At 41.2% G+C, this 22,250-nt stretch overlaps 1 protein-coding gene across 1 annotated transcript in view; it reads right to left on the reverse strand.

Moving 5' to 3' along the window:
- Positions 1-6,853, reverse strand: part of MBD2 (methyl-CpG binding domain protein 2) — a 76,409-nt gene extending 69,556 nt beyond the window's left edge. Inside the window, exon 1 of the mRNA XM_022584464.3 lies at positions 6,270-6,853. Within this exon, the coding sequence (XP_022440172.1) occupies positions 6,270-6,805 (536 nt within the window). The 5' untranslated portion in view covers positions 6,806-6,853. The remainder of the gene's footprint in view (positions 1-6,269) is intronic.
- Positions 6,854-22,250: the final 15,397 nt, after the last annotated feature.

Consider the following 22,250-nt stretch of genomic DNA (forward strand, 5'->3'; position numbering starts at 1 on the left):
AGCCTGCAAGTTACAATGTGATTTCTTCTAATTTAAGTGAAAGCTTTTAAAATGAAGATCTATATAGCTTGCTCCTCAGCGAATGTGAGGAGCACTGCCTATCTGAATATCTGATAAATAAGAGGGGCAACCCTAGGATAAACAAGAAAAAGAGAAAAAGAAATATTTCTGAACAAAATGGTCACTTCTGTTACCCAGAGAAAAACTGCTTTAATTATGTTAATTTACCACAATTTTTCCTTTTTTTTTCCCCCTTCAATATTACATAGAACTGGAAGATCATCTTTTGGTACAACAGCTTCACTGCGAAATAGGATTTAAAATGTACCCCTTGTCAACTTCAGGATGCAAGCACAACACTAAATAATTACATTATTTTAGTGGTACACCAAGCTTAATAAAGTAGACTAGGCAAGAGATGTTGCAATATTTCAGAATATAACTAGAGATCTCTATGTGAGGCAGCAGCAGAGCAGGGTAGCTAAGAGTTGTGGGGTCAAACCACCTGCATCAGGATTCTAACTCTGCACCTACTAGCAGTACAACCTCAAGCCTATTACTTAACTTCCCTGTCCTAACTCCCCACCTATAAAATGGAGATAATTGTACAGCACAACATCACAGGTAATATAAAGCAAAGGCTAAGAGGTCATTTAATCCCTGTTTTACAAAATTTTACATGCCATACATCAAACACTTATCTAGTATCTGTGTGTTCAGCACTGTGTCTGGCGGGAGGAAGACAGCTAGGTGAGAAAGCCACCGGTCGTAGGGGAATGAACAAGAGTAATACAGGAGACACCACGTTTAACTACACAGGGATGACCAGAAAGAAAATATTATGGAGAAAGACAGTTTACTGAACGTCAACGAGACTTCAATTAAGAACTGTGACCCTTGCAACTATACTCCAATAAAAATTATTTAAAAAAAAAAAAGAACGGTGACCCTTGGTCCACTGAGCTAGTTTTTTCCAACAAAGACTACAAGGGAGAGTCTATTATTTTAAACCAAAAAAAAAAAAAAAAAGAGGGAAAGAGCCTAGTTGAACTTTGACATCCTCAATGATTCAGAATTCATGCCCTCAAAGACCATACCAGCCTTTCATAACAAATGAGATATGCCTACAGACTTTTTTAAACCTATTTATATGTTCAGTCCATACAACTTGAGTTATTTAATGAACTGTTTTCCTTAGTTAGTCCTTAAACATATCCAAAGCTTTAAGGGATCTACATATTTATTTTGGTGTTCTAGAATTGAATCCTTATAGCACTATGAGGTACAGGTACAATCATACCCGCTTTACAAACAGAGAAACCACAGCACTGGGAAGTGTAAATGACATGCTCGAGGCTGCACCATTGGTAAATGCAGAGGTAGAATACCAATTCCAGACCTTAACGCCCTGTGCCCTGCTGCTTTCCCTAGAGACTCCTACTTTTATCATCTCACTCATGATTTAAAGCCCTCAATTATATTGCCTCTGAGTCCTCTTCTTAATGAAATCTCTTTAGTCTCTCATCATGCATCTGCTCCTTAATGATTATTTTAATTGTTCTCTGGCTCCATTTTATCTTTTCAGAGAAGTGATCAGGTGTGAATGCATCATAATTTGATAAAAGAGTCAAAAATGGTTACTATTATGTTTCCAATACCCAACCAGATGATATTTTATGGCAGCAGCTGTAGCAGTTTACCATGACTCCCAGGCCTTTAATCCAGTTATAACCAGAAGTCTAGAACCCAACAAGACATCGATACAGAGCTCACACCAAGGTTAAGCATAGACTTGATTTTAAAAAAGGCATAAGACAGCTACTAAAGGTTCCTCTGCAGAGGAAAACAGTATTTCAAAAATATCAACCTGCAAGTGTAAGAACCAAAAACTAGAAATGACAGGAGTCAAGTAGATCGGTAAGAAAAGTATTGTTCAAATAATGGGCTCATATGATGGCAATGAACTTTTTCAGAAACTATACCAATGGATCCAACGCTTGATCAAACCACACCCTTTTAAAAAAGAAACTTTGGATGATCATATACAAACTGCCACAGTACTATCAGTAATCCTGACAGAAGGCATAATTATATTGCTTAACTAGCAACCAGAGGCATACCTTCCTATTAGAACTTGGCAATCTCAGGAAACAGCAAGAAAAGAAAAAAATTCTACCAAAATTTGAGGCTTTCTCAATGAGCTTAATTTAAGTCCAATTAATAAGTGTAAAGGCTTCCCTTGTGGCGCAGTGGTTGACAGTCCGCCTGCCGATGCAGGGGACACAGGTTCATGCCCCGGTCCGGGAAGATCCCACATGCCACGGAGCGGCTGGGCCCGTGAGCCATGGCCGCTGAGCCTGCGCGTCCAGAGCCTGTGCTCCGCAACAGGAGAGGCCACAACAGTGAGAGGCCCACGTACCACAAAAAAATAAAGAAAAAATAAGTGTAAGACACACCCTGCATTAACAGGCACAGATTTGTTTAGATTAATCTTCCCATGGGCAAGCTAAATCAGGAGTTAGCATTATTAGAATCTATGTGCACACAACTGTGTGCAGGTGTTCACATTACCAACAGAAGAGTTGACTCTTAACCCACCTATTAACAGATATGGCTAGTATTTTGTGAGCTACTGGTTTTTAATGAGTGGCAGGTATACAGGGATGCTAATATGCAAAGCAGTGACACTGCGGATTGAAAAATAGTGTGTTCACCTCTAATATGAGTAGGTGACTTGCAGCATTCATCACTGAAAGCAGAAGTCAAAGTTAGAGTAACTACTATATCACAAGTATCACATCACACTCTATGTGTCCTCCTGTCTCAGAATGTAACCTCTCAGAATGAAATCAAGACTGGATGTTACAATCTTATACAGTAACTAAGCTTTGTAGGTGGACAACAATAGACAACACTCCCTCCAGCCCTGAACTAAGCACATGTGGCACAACTCTGTTCAATGTGTCTTTTCATTTGGCATAAACAAGTAAAAAGCAAATCATGTTGCACTGTCTCATAAAAAGACTTTAAGGGACTTCCCTGGTGGCTCAGTGGTTAAGAATCTGCCTGCCAACTCAGGGGACACAGGTTCGAGCCCTGGTCCAGGAAGATCCCACACGCCATGGAAAGCCCATGCGCCACAAATACTGAGCCTGCACTCTAGAGCCTGCGAGCCACAACTACTGAGCCCTCGTGCCACAACTACTGAAGCCTGAACGCCTAGAGCCCGTGCTCCACAAGGGAAGCCACTGCAATGAGGATCACGCGCACCGCAATGAAGAGTAGTCCCCGCTCACCACAACCAGAGAAAGCTGGCGCGCAGCAATAAAGACCCAGTGCAGCCAATAATAAAATAAATAAATAAATTTATTTTTTTAAAAGACTTTAATTTTATAAATTTATTTATTAAATAAATTTATTTTTAAAAAGACTTCAGGGGCTTCCCTGGTGGCGCAGTGGTTGGGAGTCCGCCTGCCGATGCGGGGCATGCGGGTTCGTGCCCCGGTCCGGGAGGGTCCCACATGCCGTGGAGCGGCTGGGCCCATGAGCCATGGCCGCTGAGCCTGCGCGTCCGGAGCCTGTGCTCTGCAATGGGAGAGGCCACAGCAGTGAGAGGCCCGCGTACCGCAAAAACAAACAACAAAAAAAAAGACTTTAATTTTATAAATTAAAAGCCCGGTGCGTGGGCTTCTCATTGCAGTGGCTTTTCTTGTTGCGGAGCATGGGCTCTAGGCACGCAGGCTTCAGTAGTTGTGGCACGTGGGCTCAGTAGCTGTGGCTCGTGGGCTCTAGAGGGCAGGCTCAGTAGCTGTGGCGCACAGGCTTAGCTGCTCCACAGCATGTGGGATCTTCCTGGACCAGGGCTCGAACCCGTGTCCCCTGAACTGGCAGGCCGACTCTTAACCACTGGGCCACCAGGGAAGCCCAAGACTTTAATTTTAGAGAGTAATTATTACTATACTGGTTTGTGATTCTTCACAGGATGAATTTGTTAAGAAAGTTTTAGACTGATTATATCAGTTTTTCTACCGTAAAATAATCTATTGGGCTTGTATAAAAAAGGTAACATCGAAAATTTACAACACATTAAAAAAAAAAAAAAAAAAAGGTGACCACACATCAGAATGAGCGCTACAGCAATCTGCCTTTTTAAAATAACTTTTCCAGGTACTGAAAGAAGAAGAGCAAGAAAAAAGCTTTGCAGCAACCAAAAGTAAGTTCCAACAAATACATCATCCCAAAATCAAACAAACCATATCCCAGGAGAAATGCCACAGGGAGTGAAATTCAAAGTTAAAGATGCTCTACTGAGAATAGACTAGTCACTTATTCCTCAAGGAGTTCAATCCCAGACACAGAATGTTCTTGTCACGTATAACTGGCTAAAAGACATCAATACAGAGTTCACATAAAGGTTATGCATACTACTTGCTTAAAAAGAAAACAGAAGGAGCTGTTAACGAAAGAATATGCAAAAATGAACAATTGTGAAAAGCACTAAATGAAACAAGTGAACTTGAGAGTAACCATTTGTTCCACAATAACTTTCTTAGTATTATTGAAACAAATTTAATATGTAATGATGGGGAAATACAAAACAAGATTATCACCTTTGTATGTTTAAAATAAGTTTTCTAATTATCATTTAAGATTTCAAAATGAGTGGTCTCGGATTAAGTGACAAAATAAGTTGTAGTGCAACACCACTTTCATTTTATTTTTTTTTACTTCAATAGGTGAAATAACTTCACTGAAACTACTCTTCCATATATTTGAGCAACTATCAGGAATATGTTCATATTTACATGTTATACCAGTAGTGATCGCATTCTTGTGTGTATGTATATATGTACATACTCATATACACATATACATGTATTTTTTTAACCTCTTAAATCTATTTAATCTATTTCTTTTCCTTTTTTTTTTGCGGTGTGTGGGCCTCTCACTGTTGTGGCCTCTCCCGTTGCGGAGCACAGGCTCCGGACACGCAGGCTCAGCAGCCATGGCTCACGGGCCCAGCCGCTCCGCGGCATGTGGGATCTTCCCAGACCGGGGCACGAACCCGTGTCCCCTGCAGTGGCAGGCGGACTCTCAACCACTGCGCCACCAGGGAAGTCCAAGAGTATTTTCAATTCATAAACATTGTATTGTGTGTGTGTGTGTGTGTGTGTGTGTGTGTGTGTGTGTACTTTTACCCAGGAGTAATGTATGGAAAAAGGAAATCCTTCCTACAATACTCCAATGGCTAAATAGCAGACGACATCTACTCCAACACCCATATATCGTCCCTGAAAATGATTAAATTAGCCCACAAACATGGCCCTCCAAGCCACTGAGTATAACATGTTTATATTTATACTCTCTGAGAAATGGGACTGTTTATAAGAAAAGTTAGTAAATTTGTTGTTAAGAAAATTCCATTGGTATCAACAGCCAAAGACACTTCCCTGAGCTTACTGGGTCAGACAGCATGATTACAGGATTCACCATCAAGCTGAAAACCTGTTATCATTCAGACCAAGTTTTCTCAATCCAGCACTTGTGACACTTGGGGCCAGATAATCCTTTGCTGTGAGGGCTGTCCTGTGCATCGTAGAATGTTTAGCAGCATCTCTGGCCTCTACCCGCTAGATGCCAGTAGCACCCCCTTCCAAGGTGTGACAACCAAAAATGTCCCCAGACATTATCAAATACGCCTGGAGGACAAATTTTGGTCTAGGAGTCTAACAACGTATTACAGTGTTTGCTTTCAAAAGGGAGTAAATTCTGCAACACCAAGAAACTACAGGCATTCTAAGTGGCTACTTCATAAGAAACTTTCGTGGATCCCACAAAGCAATTGAAACCTTGTTACTGCAGATACCTTTCTTCCACATGTGCATGATTAAACACTCTTGTGATGATGAATCTGGGACAGGAGCCAACAGTGACTGGTTTTATAGTTTCGATGAATTACACCTTCTTTTAACCCTTCAGAGGAATAATCATCCCTGCCAGAGTAACCCTTCTTTCCGCAAACCATTTTCCCCAACACTTTACCCATAAGAGGCCCTCCTATGGGCTCTCACCATTCAGACACTGTGACTGTCACTGCACTGGGGTCAACTCTCACCCAAGGGCTCGGGCACCTTCTACTACAAGGCCAGTCTGTCTCTGCCACTCCCCTCTGGCCCCTGCTCTCCTCTTGACATCCCCTACCCAGGTCAGCTCTCGACCCTTGACCCCGGCCTGACCCTGCCGCCCCCTCCCCGCCCCCAAGGCGGTACCTGAAGTAGTAGACATCGCTCTTGCCGGCACTGAGCCCAGATTTTCGGATCACTTCCTCCTTCTTCCATCCGGGGGGGAGGGCCGGGCAGTCCATCCTCTTCCCGCTCTCCGTGGCCCGGGGTCCCCTGGGCCCCGGTCCCGCGCTCCCCGACGGGAAAGGGACCGGCTCCCGCCGGGGGGCGCCGCCGCCACCGCTGCCGCCGCAGACGCCGCCGTCGCCGCCAAGGCCGCTGCCGCCACTCTGGGGACGGCCGCGGCCCCGGCCCCGGCCCCGGCCCCGTCCCCGGCCACGGCCCCGGCCACGGCCACGGCCACAGACGCCGCCGCCCCGGCCCGCCTGCTTCCACCGCCCCCGGCCACGGCCGCCGCCCCGAGCGCCTTCCCTGCGCACGCCGCTCACCGGGGACGGGGCGAGCGCGCAGCCCTGGCCCCCCTGCTCTATGGCGGAGTCGCCGCCAGCGCCGCTGCCGCCCGCCGCGCTCTCCCCCTCCTCCTGCTCCGGGCAGCAGCGGCCTCCCCCCGGGTGCGCGCGCATCCAGCCCCCTCCCCAGCCGGCGCTGCGCTTCTTCCGTAACCGAGCCCTTGGAATCCCGGAGACCCGCCCCGCCCGCAGAGCGGCGCGCGGGGGACGCGCGCAAGCATCATAGAGCGGGCGCGCACAGAGAGGCCCTCCCGCCCGGGGCGTGGCCCCAGCCACCGCCTCTTAGGTCCTCCAAGCGGTCAGGGCGGCCATCTTGTCTCCGCCTCCTCGAGGACACGCCCCCCCAGCCCCACCCGCTCCGCCCCCGGCCGCGCCCTTCCGGCCCCCACCCCCACGAGGCGGGCGGTTTGGGCCCAGAGTCGCTTGTAGAGAAATGTCAGGACTGCGGTTTATTTGTTTCAAACTGGGTTAACCTCTCTCACTGTAGGATTTTACCTACGTTTGCTTCCCAATTAAAGAGCAACAAACAAAATGTATCTCATATTTTATGTTTACTATATAAATATGAGACTATTCATTTAAAGGAATAGAAGATACCCCCTTTCGTGCCTCGACATCGTAGCTTGCCAGGGAGCTCAGATTGATGGATTGAGTCGAAGTGTCTCCATAGAGGAGTATCACTATACTCCAGAGTCTGGCTTCCGGGCCTTAGGACCCTGGATTGATTATTCTCTTAGAACTTTGTAAGGCTACAGGAAGGTAAGTGACAACTTGGAAAGTTCCCTCCAGTTCTACAGGTTTTACCGCTAAATTCCCCATAAAATGACCAGAATTCCTGAATCCACCTAGAATTTACCAAATTTCTCAGGATCTTTTCTTAATTTATACTTCCTTGTCTAATGATCTTTGACAAATATCAGTGGCCTTTGACTTGGTAAATACACCTTTATGTTGAAAGACCAATTTAACCCATTGTCACCAGCCTTTAGGAATCTGGATGGAATTCACTTGGACCTGCCAACTCATTGTTCAGGAGTGATTTTTAAAGAATAATACCAAATTGATTAAGAAAACTGATTTCCATTTCGGAGGAGCACAGTTTCTGTATCTTTTTTTAGCCTTTTGAAATTTAAGATGATATATTATGAAATGTTTGGAATACTGAAAATAGTGTTCAATTATCTTCAGTTTTTGCATACGTAGGACCTAAAAGTTGAGGGCCAAGTTTAATGGATAGAAAATATTGATTAATATACAATAATGGAAAATCTAAATTTATTTGATTTGCCTTTGCAGCATATTCAAACACCAGCTCAAACACACAAACTTGTCAATCTCTGAGCTTGATCTTAGACTTCTTTTAATGTCCTTGAGTTGAGATACGCTAAGCTATAGCTTCCTCCATGAAATCTGTCTAGAAATGAGTCTAGCAAAGAGTTGGAAAGTCAAGTTCTCAGGAGAGAGGTCAGTGCTGGAGACATGCATTTAGAAGTCATCTTGTGAAAGTGACCATTGAAGGAAACCCTGCAATAAGATTGCCAAGGAAGAGTATGCATGGTAAAATAATCAATTAATTAATTAATTAAAATCTTTAAAATAATAATTAAAAAAAGAAAGAGGAACCAAGAACTGAATCTTAAGGAACACCTACGTTTAAGGCTCAGGTGAAGGAGTAAAAGAGAATTATGAGATCAAAGTTTGGATAACAGGGAATTCCCTGCTGGTCCAGAGGTTAGGACTCCATGCGTCCACTGCTGGGGGCCCAGGTTCAATCCCAGGTCCGGGAGCTAAGATCCCACATGCCACGCAGTTCGCCAAAAAAAGCACAAAAAAACAAAAGAAAAACAGAAAAAAAAAACAACCTCTGTAAGAGGAAGGGCTTTGATATTCACACCTAATTAAAAACAAAAGGATAAATGTGAGCAAAAATCTCAGTAGAAATGGTAGTTGAGATAAGAGATGGGAAAAGATGTACTTTTGGAAATTTTTACCTTTCCATGCTGTGTCTGACAAGGCTATAGATCAAATGATGTAATGGATATAAAAGCATGTTTAAAAGAATAAATCACTATCATTTTAAGGTAATTACTTTGACTTCTATTAACAGATTCTATATGCTAAATCCCACTAGACATAGTGGAATGTTCCCTCTGTTAAGAAAATCTCATTTAGAGCATTTCAAAAGCTTTTCTGGTCACATTTGAATTTTTCTGTTGTGATACCATAAACCAAAGTATAAAAACAAACAAACAAAAAACATTTATTCTCCCACTAAAAGAAGAAAATAGTGTAATTAAGTAAACATTAAATTCTCACAGGGATTAGATTGACACCTAAAAGTACTGAGGATAGATGCTAAATACCTAAGAGATAGGTCCTTTTGTTTCCCTTAAAATACTGGACAAATAATAACCCTTTTCTAATTCTGGGAAAGTGCATTTTGTATCACTCCTTGAAGAATAGCAACATTGTTTTTCTCAAGCAGGACAGCTGTGACCAAACTTTTCAATTTTATCTCTCTTACAGTGGAAAAGGTCTTGCTGGCTTCACCTAATGGAAAAAGTGAAAGACAACAAGAGAGAACTATGTATGAAATCTGGCCCATTAAGCAAACAGAGATTTAACCACTTCTGATCTCTTACTCCCAGGTGTAAAAGCAGGTGCTGAAACACCAACTGTCACCCCTGGAAGACTACCTATTCTTTAAAATACTTTCGCTTTGTTATTTCCAGGAAAAACTGAGTTTAAGCCACTACAGAAAATGCAGCTTTCAAGAAAAATAGGTGTTAGTTTGGATTTTTATTAAGAAAAATAGAACAAATTCAGGGAATGAAACTTAAAAGAACGTGAAGTAGTGACTGGTTTTGAGATCTGTATATTAATTAACAAATACATAACCTGCATTTGAATTTTCGAGTGTGATAAGATACTAAGTAAATGAAGGATTTAAATGTTGGAAATTCTTCTTGTTTCTAATGAGCATATTTGCATCAAGTGATAACAGGGGTATAACTTTCCCTCTCTTAACAGAGTCCAAGCAGTATGGTCAGAATTCATCAAGACAATAAATAAGAGTGAGGGCATAGCCAAAAACCATTTTCCAGCTCTAATTAGCAGGTTTTATGATTCACTGAGTTGGCCCAACTACCGTTCACCTAATTCCCAACTAAAACAAAATGCTGCTGGCATGGCATGTCAGGAAACCAAATGACACTTTCAAGTATATGCAGTATAAATAAAGGTTTTTTTGCTTTTTTTTTTTTTTTTTTTTACCTGCTGCTTGGAATGACTCCAGAGGAATCTTACACTGCATAGTTCAAACTAAAAAGAGAAGAGTTAATTACCTGAAAGGCAAGAGAAAACAAGGAAAGGTAAGTTTTGTACCAAGAGAAATTATTTCAGAAGATAGTGTCTGGTATTTTTTAAAATTTTCTGCTGGTTGTTACATTAGCCATAGGTAAGTGGCTGGTATTAAATGTTTAGGATTAAGGGGTGGAGAGATGCTTATTTGATTTAACATCCTAAAAAATAGAAAACACAGTACTAGGAGTAGAAAGAAAACCACATTTAGGTTTCAGAGTCCTAAGATACCACTTAACACGCCAAACAGTGAGTTTTTTAACTTAATTCTGGCTACAAAACACCAGAATGCTCAAGCCCAAGTTCCTAAAGGGTGGCAGCCGCAAACCTCAGGCGACTTACCTACATTGCTCACCCCAACCTCGGGAAACGTGCTCGTGCCCACATCGCCAAGGGTCTCAGGCTCTGCCGGCCAAAGTCCCAGGCCAAGGCTCAAACCAAGGCCAAGCCAAATGCAGCTGTGGCTCCAGCTCCGGCTCCAGCTCCAGCTCAGGCTTAGGCTCCCAAAGATGCCCAGGCCCTCACAAAGACTCCAGAGTAGAGGCCTTTGTGAGGACAGAATGTCTTGATGAATTCCGCCAGTGTGAGGACAGAAGGACCGGTGTGACCCCTGGGCTGCATGGGGCTGGTGTCCTCCTGTGCTATTTGTACAAATAAACCTGAGACAGACAAAAACAAAAAACAAAAACCCACCGGAATGCTAGGACACGTGATCCAGAGAAGTAAGGGCTGACAATGGCTGCTGTTCACAAGAAGTAGAGGAGTAGTAACTGAATCAATCAGAAAACGCATCTTGCCAGGAGATTTCATGCTGTTTAGTGGCTTTCCCAATGTCTCACATATGTCTCAGATGTAGCAGAGCTAGGGATAGACCCCAATCCTCCTGACTCCCAAGTTTAGAGCCTTGTCTGCTTAGCTGCTTTCAAACTGCCCCGTTGTCTCTGGTTTTCTCACCCTTGAACTTGTTCCTACTTCAGAGTGGAAAAAGCTCCTTTGCTTCTACCCCCACTCCCACCCCAGCACCTGTCTTTGGCTAATTCCTATTTATCCCTTAGGTCTCACCTTAGACATCACTTCCCCCAAGGAGCCTTTTCTGACCTCCGCTAACCCTCCTCTCCTGCACCCCCCTGGGTTGTGTGCTGGATGCCACACTGTCCTTAAGTATTTCCCCCATCCATTTATTGTACTTTATTGTAATTTGTTATTTGTCTTTCTTCCCCTACCAGCCTAGAAGGCCATTCTTCATGTTCACCATTGCATCCCAGTACCTATGACTGGGCTTGCCTGGAACATGGGAGAGGTTATTAGATACTTGATGAATAAATCAAATTAATGCATTTTGTAAAAATTGTGCGCTCTCAAAATAATGGGTAGCATATTTTATTCTCAATGGAAATATATAATCACATGGATTATGTGAAATCAGAGTATTAACAGCTGTTCTTATCTTAGAAAATATGAGTAGGTTTCCATGTCCCAAGAGTTATTTAACAATAAATTTGACTTAATTAAAAATGAGGCTTAAATTTATTTTACAAACATGTTTAATTATAAAACAGTTATAAGATTTTTTTAGGGTAGTCGCTCCTACATGAATTGAAAGTAACTATTCATCGGTTCCTCAAAAATTTTGAGGAATATATATCATAAAAGAATCACAAAATAAGAGTCTACTTCTAAACAACCATTCCTGAATTGGTATATTTATCTACATTTGTTTCTCCTCTTTGACTTCGAATAACTTGACTCCCCCTAATAGTCTGAAATTATATGCACACATATATTTCAATGTCTTTTTGTTTATTTTGGAATCTTTTACAAAGTTCTCAGAGTGTTTTTTGTTTGTTTGTTTGTTTTTGAGTTGCTAATTTCTGCCTTACCCCTAATCTGTGGTACTTTTTAGCATAGCTTATAAAAACTAAGAGCAAGCCCATGATTTGGCCTTTTGATTCCATTCTGAAATACTTTCAAATTTTATATCCCAACCTTTCAACTACCTCGACTCCCCAACAAGTTAATCACAATTGTACAGACAATCTTGAGTCCTCATATTGCTTATCTCCAAGCATCTATTATTAATGTCACATATTCTTCTACACAGCCTGGAAGTCTGTCCTCTGAGATGGAAGGTGGGAACAGCAGTGATCCAGCAGCTGTCTGTCACCATCTGTGGCAGACACATTGGTTGATCTAATGCAACACCCACTACTAATCTCCCTTGCCTGCTTCTATTATAAAGACTGAAAAAACTAAGTGCTAGCTATCCCAGTGTAGTTTAAATGAGAACAGAGAAGAACTGGCAGTGGCTCTGAGAAAGTCTTTACTTCTCTATTAAAGCAAAACAAAAACATGATTGGCACTACCCTCATCCCTTTGTCCCTGCCTTAAATATGGACATGATTTCTGAAGCCTTGACAGCCACTTGCAACTGTGAAGCAAAGAACAGAAAGATAGACAGCAGACATCCTAAGAACAGTGGAGCCAGAGGATGAAGCCTGAATGGCCTTATTGAGCAGCTGAACCAAATCTTGCAAACTCTTTATCACCAGACCTTTGTGTTATTTGAGAAACTAGACCATGTTTGGATTAAACCACTTTTGGGTTTTTGGATAACTGAAGTAGAAAGCATTCTTTACTGAGATACGGTTCCTACCTTCAATGAAGTGTGTGTATCTTGCTGGAAATTGGGCAGCTCCCAAGCTTAAGATCGCTGGGTAAGAGATTGCAAAGGGTAAGGGAGAGAGTCAGGGAGAAGGGAAGAGAGAAAGCAAAGGAGAATGGATGGTAGGCTTTGCCCCTAACAGTAGCAAACCAAGAAAGGCCTCCCTTTCATACTCTGATAGAAGGAAAAGCATTCCAAGAGATCCCCACTACTTCGGCTCTAATTTTTATCCCCTTGCTTCACACAATGACAGGTCCAGCTCCAGAGAGTATCTGGAGTTCAAGTTGTCTTTGAACTTGATCATTTCATTGCAACTGTCATCTGAGCCCTGAGTAGAGTAATAAGTATGGGGAGGGAGAGCCTAGTCAGTGTTTTCTACAGCTGAAAATTCCATTTCAAGAAAATCTTTTGTTTAAAAAAAAAATCCCTAACATAAGAATAAACACCTGGTGTCTGAGTCACGCCACCTTATTTCACTGCCCAAGATTCATCTAGTTGGTAACAGTGCTGTTTTGAATGACATTGACTAATGACAAAGGGAGGGACAGTTGCCAACTTAATATGTGAACGATGAGGTTGTGCCGTATGAAAGCCAAATAACTTCAGGCCACAACGAATAAAAAGTTTTGCTCTCTTTCAACGAGAGAAAAGCAGTGGGAAAGCTTGTTACTTGACGAATACAGTGGTGTTCATAGGCCAAAACCCAAACGATCTGACTAGTGGCAATCGGTGGCGTGTTCACTTGAAGTCAGTAATTTGGCTTCAGGGAGGGGGAACAGACTTTGGAGGGTTTGGGAATCCTCCACAATAGTAAACTGAGTTAATTTGATAATTTTACTTATATTTAACTTATAAATTTGTTCATTTTTAATTATATAGGAACCATAAGCATAATGAGGTTAAAACAAGTTTCATATTTTTACATATTTAAGTAACATCAGAACAATAATTTAACTCAACACAGGGAGGGGAGGGTCCTCAAGAATTGTTTCCTTGTAAAAGAAATATGTGTATTTCTCAAGGTTAAGGAAAAGGGCCCTAATTTGCAGTCTCCTAGTCATATCCTTTCTTCCTAAGCAAAGAGATTTCTGAGAAATTGCTATTCGTCTCTGGTGACCTCCTACTTCTTGAAATTCTTTCCTTCCTTGACTTATGAGACATCATACTCTTCTGTTTTCATTCTATCGCTTTCCACTTGCCTGTGGTATAGCTTCTTTCTTGAATAGTTCCTTAGATAACGGTATTCTTCGAGGTCCTTCTTTAGGTGACTTGTCTTCTCATTCTACATGCTCTCCCTTGGCAATGTCACCTACTCACCAGATTTAGCCACAGGAGCTGACCCCTGTCCTCTGATGCCGACATGGCTTAGGCAGCAATGCTAAGATCATCCCACTATAGATACCGGATAACAGTTTTCCAGGTGAAAAGGGAATCACACTCATTGGCTTCTGGTGAGGCCTTGAAAGGCCCAAAGCCTGGAACCTCTCTATCACTCTTGAGTAGTGAATCTAATAAAGAAATAAGAAAAGGAACAAGAAAGATGATGTCCAAAATAACTCCTTTCTCACTGAGAAAAGCTTGGCTAGAGGACAGAGCATAGTGTGACAGCTGAATGGGCTTGACACCGAACCCCAAAATTTAATAGACTAACCTGCCTGGTTAGGACTAGACTATATAGGGGCTCTCCCTCCACCCCCAGGGGCCTGGTTTTTAATTTTAGTCTTTATAACCTGGCCAAGAACAATCAAGAACAAATGGGCTGGACAGGCATCAAAATGCCAGAGAGGGGGCTTCCCTGGTGGCACAGTGGTTGAGAGTCCGCCTGCCGATGCAGGGGACATGGGTTCGTGCCCCGGTCCGGGAAGATCCCACATGCCGCAGAGCGGCTGGGCCCGTGAGCCATGGCCGCTGAGCCTGCGCGTCCGGAGCCTGTGCTCCGCAACGGGAGAGGCCACAACAGTGAGAGGCCCGCGTACCGCAAAAAACAAAACAAAAAAACAAACAAAAAAAAAAACAGTAGAAAAAAATAATTTTGGAAGAAACAGAGCAATGAGAAGAACTGAATAAACTTTAAAAAATTCTAATTAATATACTCAGAGATTAACATATTCAGAAGATGTTTCAGGATGAACAAGATGATATTAAAAAGAAACAATCAGAGAATAAGAAAGAGCTCTTAGAAATGTAACTAAGATAGCAAAATTTAAAAATCAATAGAAGTATTAGAAAATTAAGAAAATCCCCCAGAAAAAAGATTGAAAAAAACCTAGGAATTCCAATACCTGACCAATAAAAGTATCAGAAATAAAGAATAGGAAAAGCAAAGAGGAGTAAATTATCAAAAGAAAAAATTTAAGGAATATTGATATTCCTTAAATTCCTTAAATTCCTCCAGATGGATAGGCCCACTGAGACCCCAGCATAATGAAGAAAAAGACAAATTCTCCCCTAGATACAGCATCATGAGATTTCAGAACATCATAGTTAAAGGAGAGATCCTGAACTTCCAGAGAGAAAAAAATTCACATACGAAGCACTGGCAATAACAACACCATTGAACTCTGGAGAATTCACATACAAAGAGCTGGCAGTAAGAATACCACTGAACTTCTCAACAACACTTAAAGTTACGAGGCAAAGAAACAATGCCTTAAATTTTTTTAAAAAAGTTATTTTTTAAACTAGAATTTTACACTCCATCAACAATCAATTTCAGAACTGCAAGGTAGATCTCAAAAGTGAACCTTCTAAGGGGTCTTTCCCAGGAGGCTGCTAAAAGATGTTCTTTACCAAAACATGGAGGTGAAACAAGATTGAGGAAGATGGGGGCATCCAGGAAAGGGCGATTCCAATAACACCGGAGAGAGGCAAAGGAATGCCCAGGGTGATGGGGAAAGGAGCTCCTAAGAGATGTGCAGTAGGCCCAGGGAGCAATATTTGGGCGAAAAGGACAAAGGTTATATGAGGCAAATTTCTAGAAAAAAAAAAGAGGACCATTTATCTATGCTGATACCTATGCAGAAAATTATAGTAGAAAGCTCTTGGAGGGACTTCCCTGGTGGCACAGTGGTTAAGAATCCACCTACCAATGCAGGGGACACAGGTTCGAGCCCTGGTCTGGGAAGATCCCACATGCCACAGAGCAACTAAGCCCGTGCGCCACAACTTCTGAGCCTGCGCTCTAGAGCCCACAAGCCACAACTACTGAGCCCGTATGCCACAACTACTTAGTTAACAATAAAAAGAAGATAGGGTTATACATTGATTTCTTTTAGTATCGAAACTTAAGTCAGAAAGAAATGGTTTTCCAGTTGTATACCTTTTATTGTTTACACTAAAATAACATTTGAACATCCATGGTAGATTTGCTATTAGCCCCTACAACTTATAGAATACTGTAATTAACTGATTCTAAAAAATAAATAGCACTGGAGGATGCATAAGGAAAAAAAATCCCAAACTAAATTACATTTTGGAGAGAAATGGAGAATTAGTGGATGCCTGAAAATATGAGAAGAGAAATGTGTACTTATTTTAGCAAACATCTCCTACAAATTTTTCAAAGTCTATGATTATACAAATCATGACCTAATCACAAAGGGAAAAAAAATTAAACAATTAGTGAAACCACAAAAGAGAAAAATGATAAATTATGCAGTTTTTAAAATAAATAGAAAAGTAAATGGTTGCCATATAGATGAGAGGTAGTTTTATTTAACATGGTGTTATATTTGGAAAAAATAAACCAAAGCCTTTTAAAAACAGTGCTCCCTGAGAAGTACTTTAGGGGTTGCCCAGACGCATCATTTCTTAAATGTCCAAGTATGTAGTTTTTTGTGTACCTTTTTTTTTTTTTTTTTTTTTTTTTGCGGTCCGCGGGCCTCTCACTGTTGTGGCCTCTCCCGTTGTGGAGCACAGGCTCCGGATGCGCAGGCTCAGCGGCCATGGCTCACGGGCCCAGCCGCTCCGCAGCATGTGGGATCTTTCCGGACCGGGCCATGAATCCGTGTCCCCTGTATCGGCAGGCGGACTCTCAACCACTGCGCCACCAGGGAAGACCTGTGTACCTTTTATTTTAACACAATCTCAAACTTACAAAAAAATTTAAAGAACATCTTTTTCCTGACCATTTGAAACTAAATTGTGAACGTGATGTCTTATAACCCCAAATACTTTAATGTGTAATTCTTACAAACAAGGACATTCTCCTCCAAAACAATAGCAGTAAAACCATTCAATCAATCGAAATTAACATTTATATATATCATGATCCTCAGACCCCATTCAAGTTCTGCCAATTGTCCTAACAATATTCTTTATAGCAAAAGAATCTTGTCCAGAATCATAACAGTGCATTTGGTTTTCATGTCTTTTTAGTCTCCTTCAATTGTGGAACAATTCTTCAGTCTTTCATTGATTTTCACGACCTTGAAGCTTTTGGAGATTACAGGTTGGTTATTTTGTAGAATGTCGTTCAGTTTGGGTTTGTCTGATGTTTCCTTGGGATTAAATGCAGGTAATGTGCAACTTTGGCAGGAACACCACAGAAGCGATGCTGTGTTCTCATTACATCCTATCAGCAGACACAGGATTTCTATTTGGCCCCTTACTGGTCATGTTAACTTTGATCACCTGATGGTGGTGTCTAGCAAGCTCCTCCCCTGTAAGGTTACATTTTTTACTTTTGTAATTTGCATGTATTTTAGTATATAGGCTAAAAAAGTTTTAATCATGGTAAAACACACTAGAATATCTTATAAATCAACTTTTAACGCCTTGGAGGCCATTTCAAGTTGTTGCCTTAACTTGTGTTTGCATAGAGCCTAGCCTGTTGCTTACTATCTTTCTCAGGTTCTTACGATATAATTTTGAGTGATTCTTTATAGCGTTTTCTCTTTAGCTGAGCTGAATTTTCTGAGCTAATCTGAAATCACTCTCAGCTATATCTCTGAGCTTAAAGAATTTTTAACACTGAATGACAGCCCTGAAGTGCTCACAGGATTTATTTGCCTGGGAATAAAGCATCTGTATTCATTTTTCTATTGCAGGATAACAAATTACCACAAATTTCGCCTTTTAAAACAACACATATTTATTATCACACAGTTTCCACGGATCAGGAGTCTGGGCATGGTTTTCCAGGTCCTCTGATTTTGAGAATATTCCAGGCGTTGATTGGGGCCAGGGTCTCAATCCGAAGCCTAGTCTTCCTTCAAGCCCACGTGCTTGTTGGCAGTATTCATTCCTTGTAGCCATAGTACTCACAGTGGCCTATTTCTTCAGGACCCACAAAAGGGTCTCTGGCTTCTGCTTCTGATCTCAGGACCCTCTTTGAAAGGGTTCACCTGGTTAAGTCAGGCTACAAGGATAATCTCCCTTTTGATCAGCTCAGTGTAAACTAATCAGGCACATTAATTACACCTTGCAAAACCTCTTCACCTTTGCCATCCAAATTAGATGCTTGAGCCTCTTGCACTGCTTTACTGGCGACTGAGTTTGTCACTCGGTTCTGACTCAGGCTTTTCTTTTCTCAATCTTAATTTGTTTTTGCCTGTCTGAACACATAAAACTGTACAAGTAAAGACACTGTTACAGCCTGTGTGCACCATTGTGAAATATCAGGCGAGGCTCGGGTACATCTGCTTTATGTGTGCTTACCATGAAGTTGTGCAATGAGAGTAAATGCACAGGCCCTGGGGTTGTGATCCTTTCCTGTTAAGCGATTTTAACACTTATTGTAAATCTTTTGTGCTTTTTGCCTGCCTTTTTTTTTTTTTTTTTGGTAAGGAATGAAATCAGTTGTTAGGTATTATTGGGAATTCCACTCAGGGGCAAACCTTTATTAACATCCTCTTAAGCTTCTGGAACAGTTTAACTGAAGAGTTTTCCAGGAGCGCTGATAACAAAATACCACTTGAAATTCCTTATCTGTATGAATCTGGAATTTCTGAAAACTCGGCAATCCCAACAAGATATAGAAATGGATGCTGAGGTAGATAAATCAGCAACGATCATCCAAGCCTGTGTTTTATTCTCTAGTTACATTATACTCATCGATAAGGATTTTAAAATGTAATCTTATAAAATAAACATGACTTATGGTCATAAGTTTCTGCTTTTATCTACAGCAGGGGCAGTGGTTGAGGTGGGTGTTCTGAGTGAGGTTTTGCTTGATTAAGGAGTCTATTGCTTTAAAAAGATTTGAAAGCCACAGAAGAGTTTGAACAAGATAGTATTGGGAAGACTGGATCTTCAGCTAGCAAATGAATCTAGGAAATTCAGGAGCTTAATCAAGTTAATAATTTAATTCAATTCTTTCTTGAATAGGACAAATGGAGCTTTTATATAATTTGATCATTTGTATATCCACCCAGTCTGATTACAGGACTACTGACATCACCTCCTCTAGCTAAGGTTTGTTGAACCTGATCAAGACCCCGTTCATTCTCTGCTGCAGAGATATACAATAGCCTTTCTTTTGTCGCTGAGTAAGCCTTAAATCTGAATAAGTAAGTCTCCTACCACTAAGATCTGACTAGTCGCATTTTACCAGACAAGGTCAGTTCTTTCAACTGTCAGCTGAAGTTTTAGTTAACCGTAGGCTGCCTAAAACCCATAATACAATTTTCCAAACACAGTGTATTCCTTGGTCTGTGCCTCCTATGGGACAAAAACTTCCTCTCCTGGACTGGGGTCAGGAAAGAGCTAAATCTAAATGTCCTAAAGTGTTAGGTTTCTCAGGGGATTTCCTCCTGAATCTTATTCAGGTACAGTTGAAATGTACCAAACCACACACATCTGGAGAGTACAATTTGATCCATCTTAACATATGCACACCACAGTCAACATAATGAACCCTTCCATCAGCTTCAAAAGTTTCCTTTGCCTCTTTGTAATCCTTCCCTGCCTCCACCCCCTCCCCCAGAGAACCAGTACTCTGCTTTCTATTATCACAGATTAATTAACATTTTCTGAAATTAAATGGTATCATCCACTATGTCTTCTCCTTTTGCCTGGCTTCTTTCACTCAGCTAACTCATTTTCACATGCATCTTTGTGGTGAACATCAACTGTCCATTCCTCTTTATTGCTGAGTGTGCAGATATACCACATTTGTTTATCCATCAATACTTTTTTCTTTTTTAATTTTTATTTTATTTTTTTATTTTTTAGGGGATATATATATATTTTAACATCTTTATTGGAGTATAATTGCTTTACAATGGTGTGTTAGTTTCTGCTTTATAACAAAGTGAATCAGCTATACGTATACATATATCTCCTCCCTCTTGCATCTCCCTCCCACCGTCCCTATCCCACCCCTCTAGGTGGTCACAAAGCACCGAGCTGATCTCCCTGTGCTATGCAGCTGCTTCCCACTAGATATCTATTTTACATTTGGTAGTGTATATATGTCCATGCCACTCTCTCACTTCCTCCCAGCTTACCCTTCCCCCTCCCTGTGTCCTCAAGTCCATTCTCTATGTCTGCGTCTTTATTCCTGTCCTGCCCCTAGGTTCTTCAGAACCATTTTTTTTTCTAGATTCCATATATATGTGTTAACATACAGTATTTGTTTCTCTTTTTCTGACTTACTTCACTCTGTATAACAGACTCTAGATCCATCCTTCACTACAAATAACTCAATTTCATTTCTTTTTATGGATGAGTAATATTCCATTGTATATATGTGCCACATCTTCTTTATCCATTCATCTGTTGATGGACACCTAGGTTGCTTCCATGTCCTGGCTATTGTAAATAGAGCTGCAGTGAACATTGTGGTACATGACCCTTTTTAAATTATGGTTTTCTCAGGGTATATGCCCAGTAGTGGGATTGCTGGGTCATATGGTAGCTCTATTTTTTAGTTTTTTAAGGAACCTCCATACTGTTCTCCATAGTGGCTGTATCAATTTACATTCCCACCAACAATGCAAGAGCGTTCCCTTTTCTCCACACCCTCTCCAGCATTTATTGTTGGCAGATTTTTTGATGATGGCCGTTCTGATATGCATTCAATATTGATGGACATTTGGGTTGTTTCCAATTTTGGCCTATTACAAATAAACCTGATATGAACTTTCACGTACAAGTCTTTATGTGGGCATATGTTTTAATTTTTCTAGGGTATATAGCTAGGAATGGAATTGGCATATGGTAGGTGTTTTGTTTAACTTTTTAAGAAACTGCTACATCGCTTTCCAAAGTCACTGCACCATTTTGCATTCCCATGAAAAATGTATGAGAGTTCTAGTCGCTCTACAGCCTCATCCACACTTGGTACAGTTTTTAGAAGATTAGTCTTTCTAATGGGTGTGTAGTGGTCTTAAGTTACATTTCCCCAATGACTAATGATGTTAAGGATCTTTTTGTGTGAAGTGTTCAGATCTTTTGCCCATTTTCTTACTGGGTTGTCCAATGTATTTTTTAGTGTGTCTGGGAAAGATTTGGCATTCAAATAATCCATTTCCTCAGGTTGAACATTTTGGCTCAGAAAATGATAAGCTAACCACTTTGATCTCTACCGAACTTGAGGGGACTTATACTTTCCTCTCTGTATAATAAGAATCTGTTCTGGACTGCTCAATCTGATCACCTAGTATATTGGATGTCCCCTATCTCTATAGTTAGATCTTTCCTGCCAGGGCATGTGCTGCTTGTTACAATTTGGTGCCCTCTTTATTTCACATACCTTGTGGTAGATATTAGTATTGGAGACATGAGCACTAGAATTAGTGCAGGGGCTGTTGAAAGTCTCCTTGCAATCAATGTAGAGCGGAAGAAAGGTTTTTTGTGTGTGTGTTTTTGTATCTATGGTTATCCTTCTAGGGAGAGAATGTCGACTTAAACAGAAAATTTTCTCTAACTATCAATTAGTAAATGAGATATTGCCAGTAGAAATCTAGGGGATACTTTTTAAATAACTCATATTTACCCTTAGACTTAGAATTTTCTATTTAAAACGAGAGAGGCAGATTGAAAAACAATTAAGCTCTCATTGCTCTCTCCCATGCTCAGGGTAGATTCTTTGGACTCTATAGACGGTGACATATCTCCTTACTCTAAATCTTGAATAGCTGTCTCTGAGCTGAGTTGTGTGCATACTTAGACTTTGAAATCTGTACTACCTGTTAAAACAAAATACAGATAAAAAAGATGGAGTCCCATCCAAAATAATAGCAGTGATCTATTTTTCACACTATTGCAGATGTGTATATGGGGGTGGTTGGTTAAAGATTTGCTCTTAACATTTTAATAATGAAGAGGACTTCTGCTCTGCTCTCCCAGAGGCGGTGTATTTACTTTCCTTCTCTCTTTTACTCTCTTCATCCTCTCTTTTGTCTTCCCCAAGGCAAGAACAGTTATTTATTTAATTAGTGGGGAGAGCCTGACAATCCTAAAGCCAGGTAGGCTCAGCCTTTAGAATCCTTCCTGGACCGCCTCCCCCGAGGCATTGTGGGTTCACTGTGCTTCCAGGTTCTAATCAGTAAGTTGGCAGGTGTGTTTAGCCTCCTGCAGGCCCTGACAGGCCTC

The sequence above is a fragment of the Delphinapterus leucas genome, chromosome 14 (assembly GCF_059928025.1).
Source record: "Delphinapterus leucas isolate spDelLeu-1000000601 "Yukka" chromosome 14, BTC_Dleu_Yukka2, whole genome shotgun sequence".
NCBI classification, from domain to species: domain Eukaryota; kingdom Metazoa; phylum Chordata; class Mammalia; order Artiodactyla; family Monodontidae; genus Delphinapterus; species Delphinapterus leucas.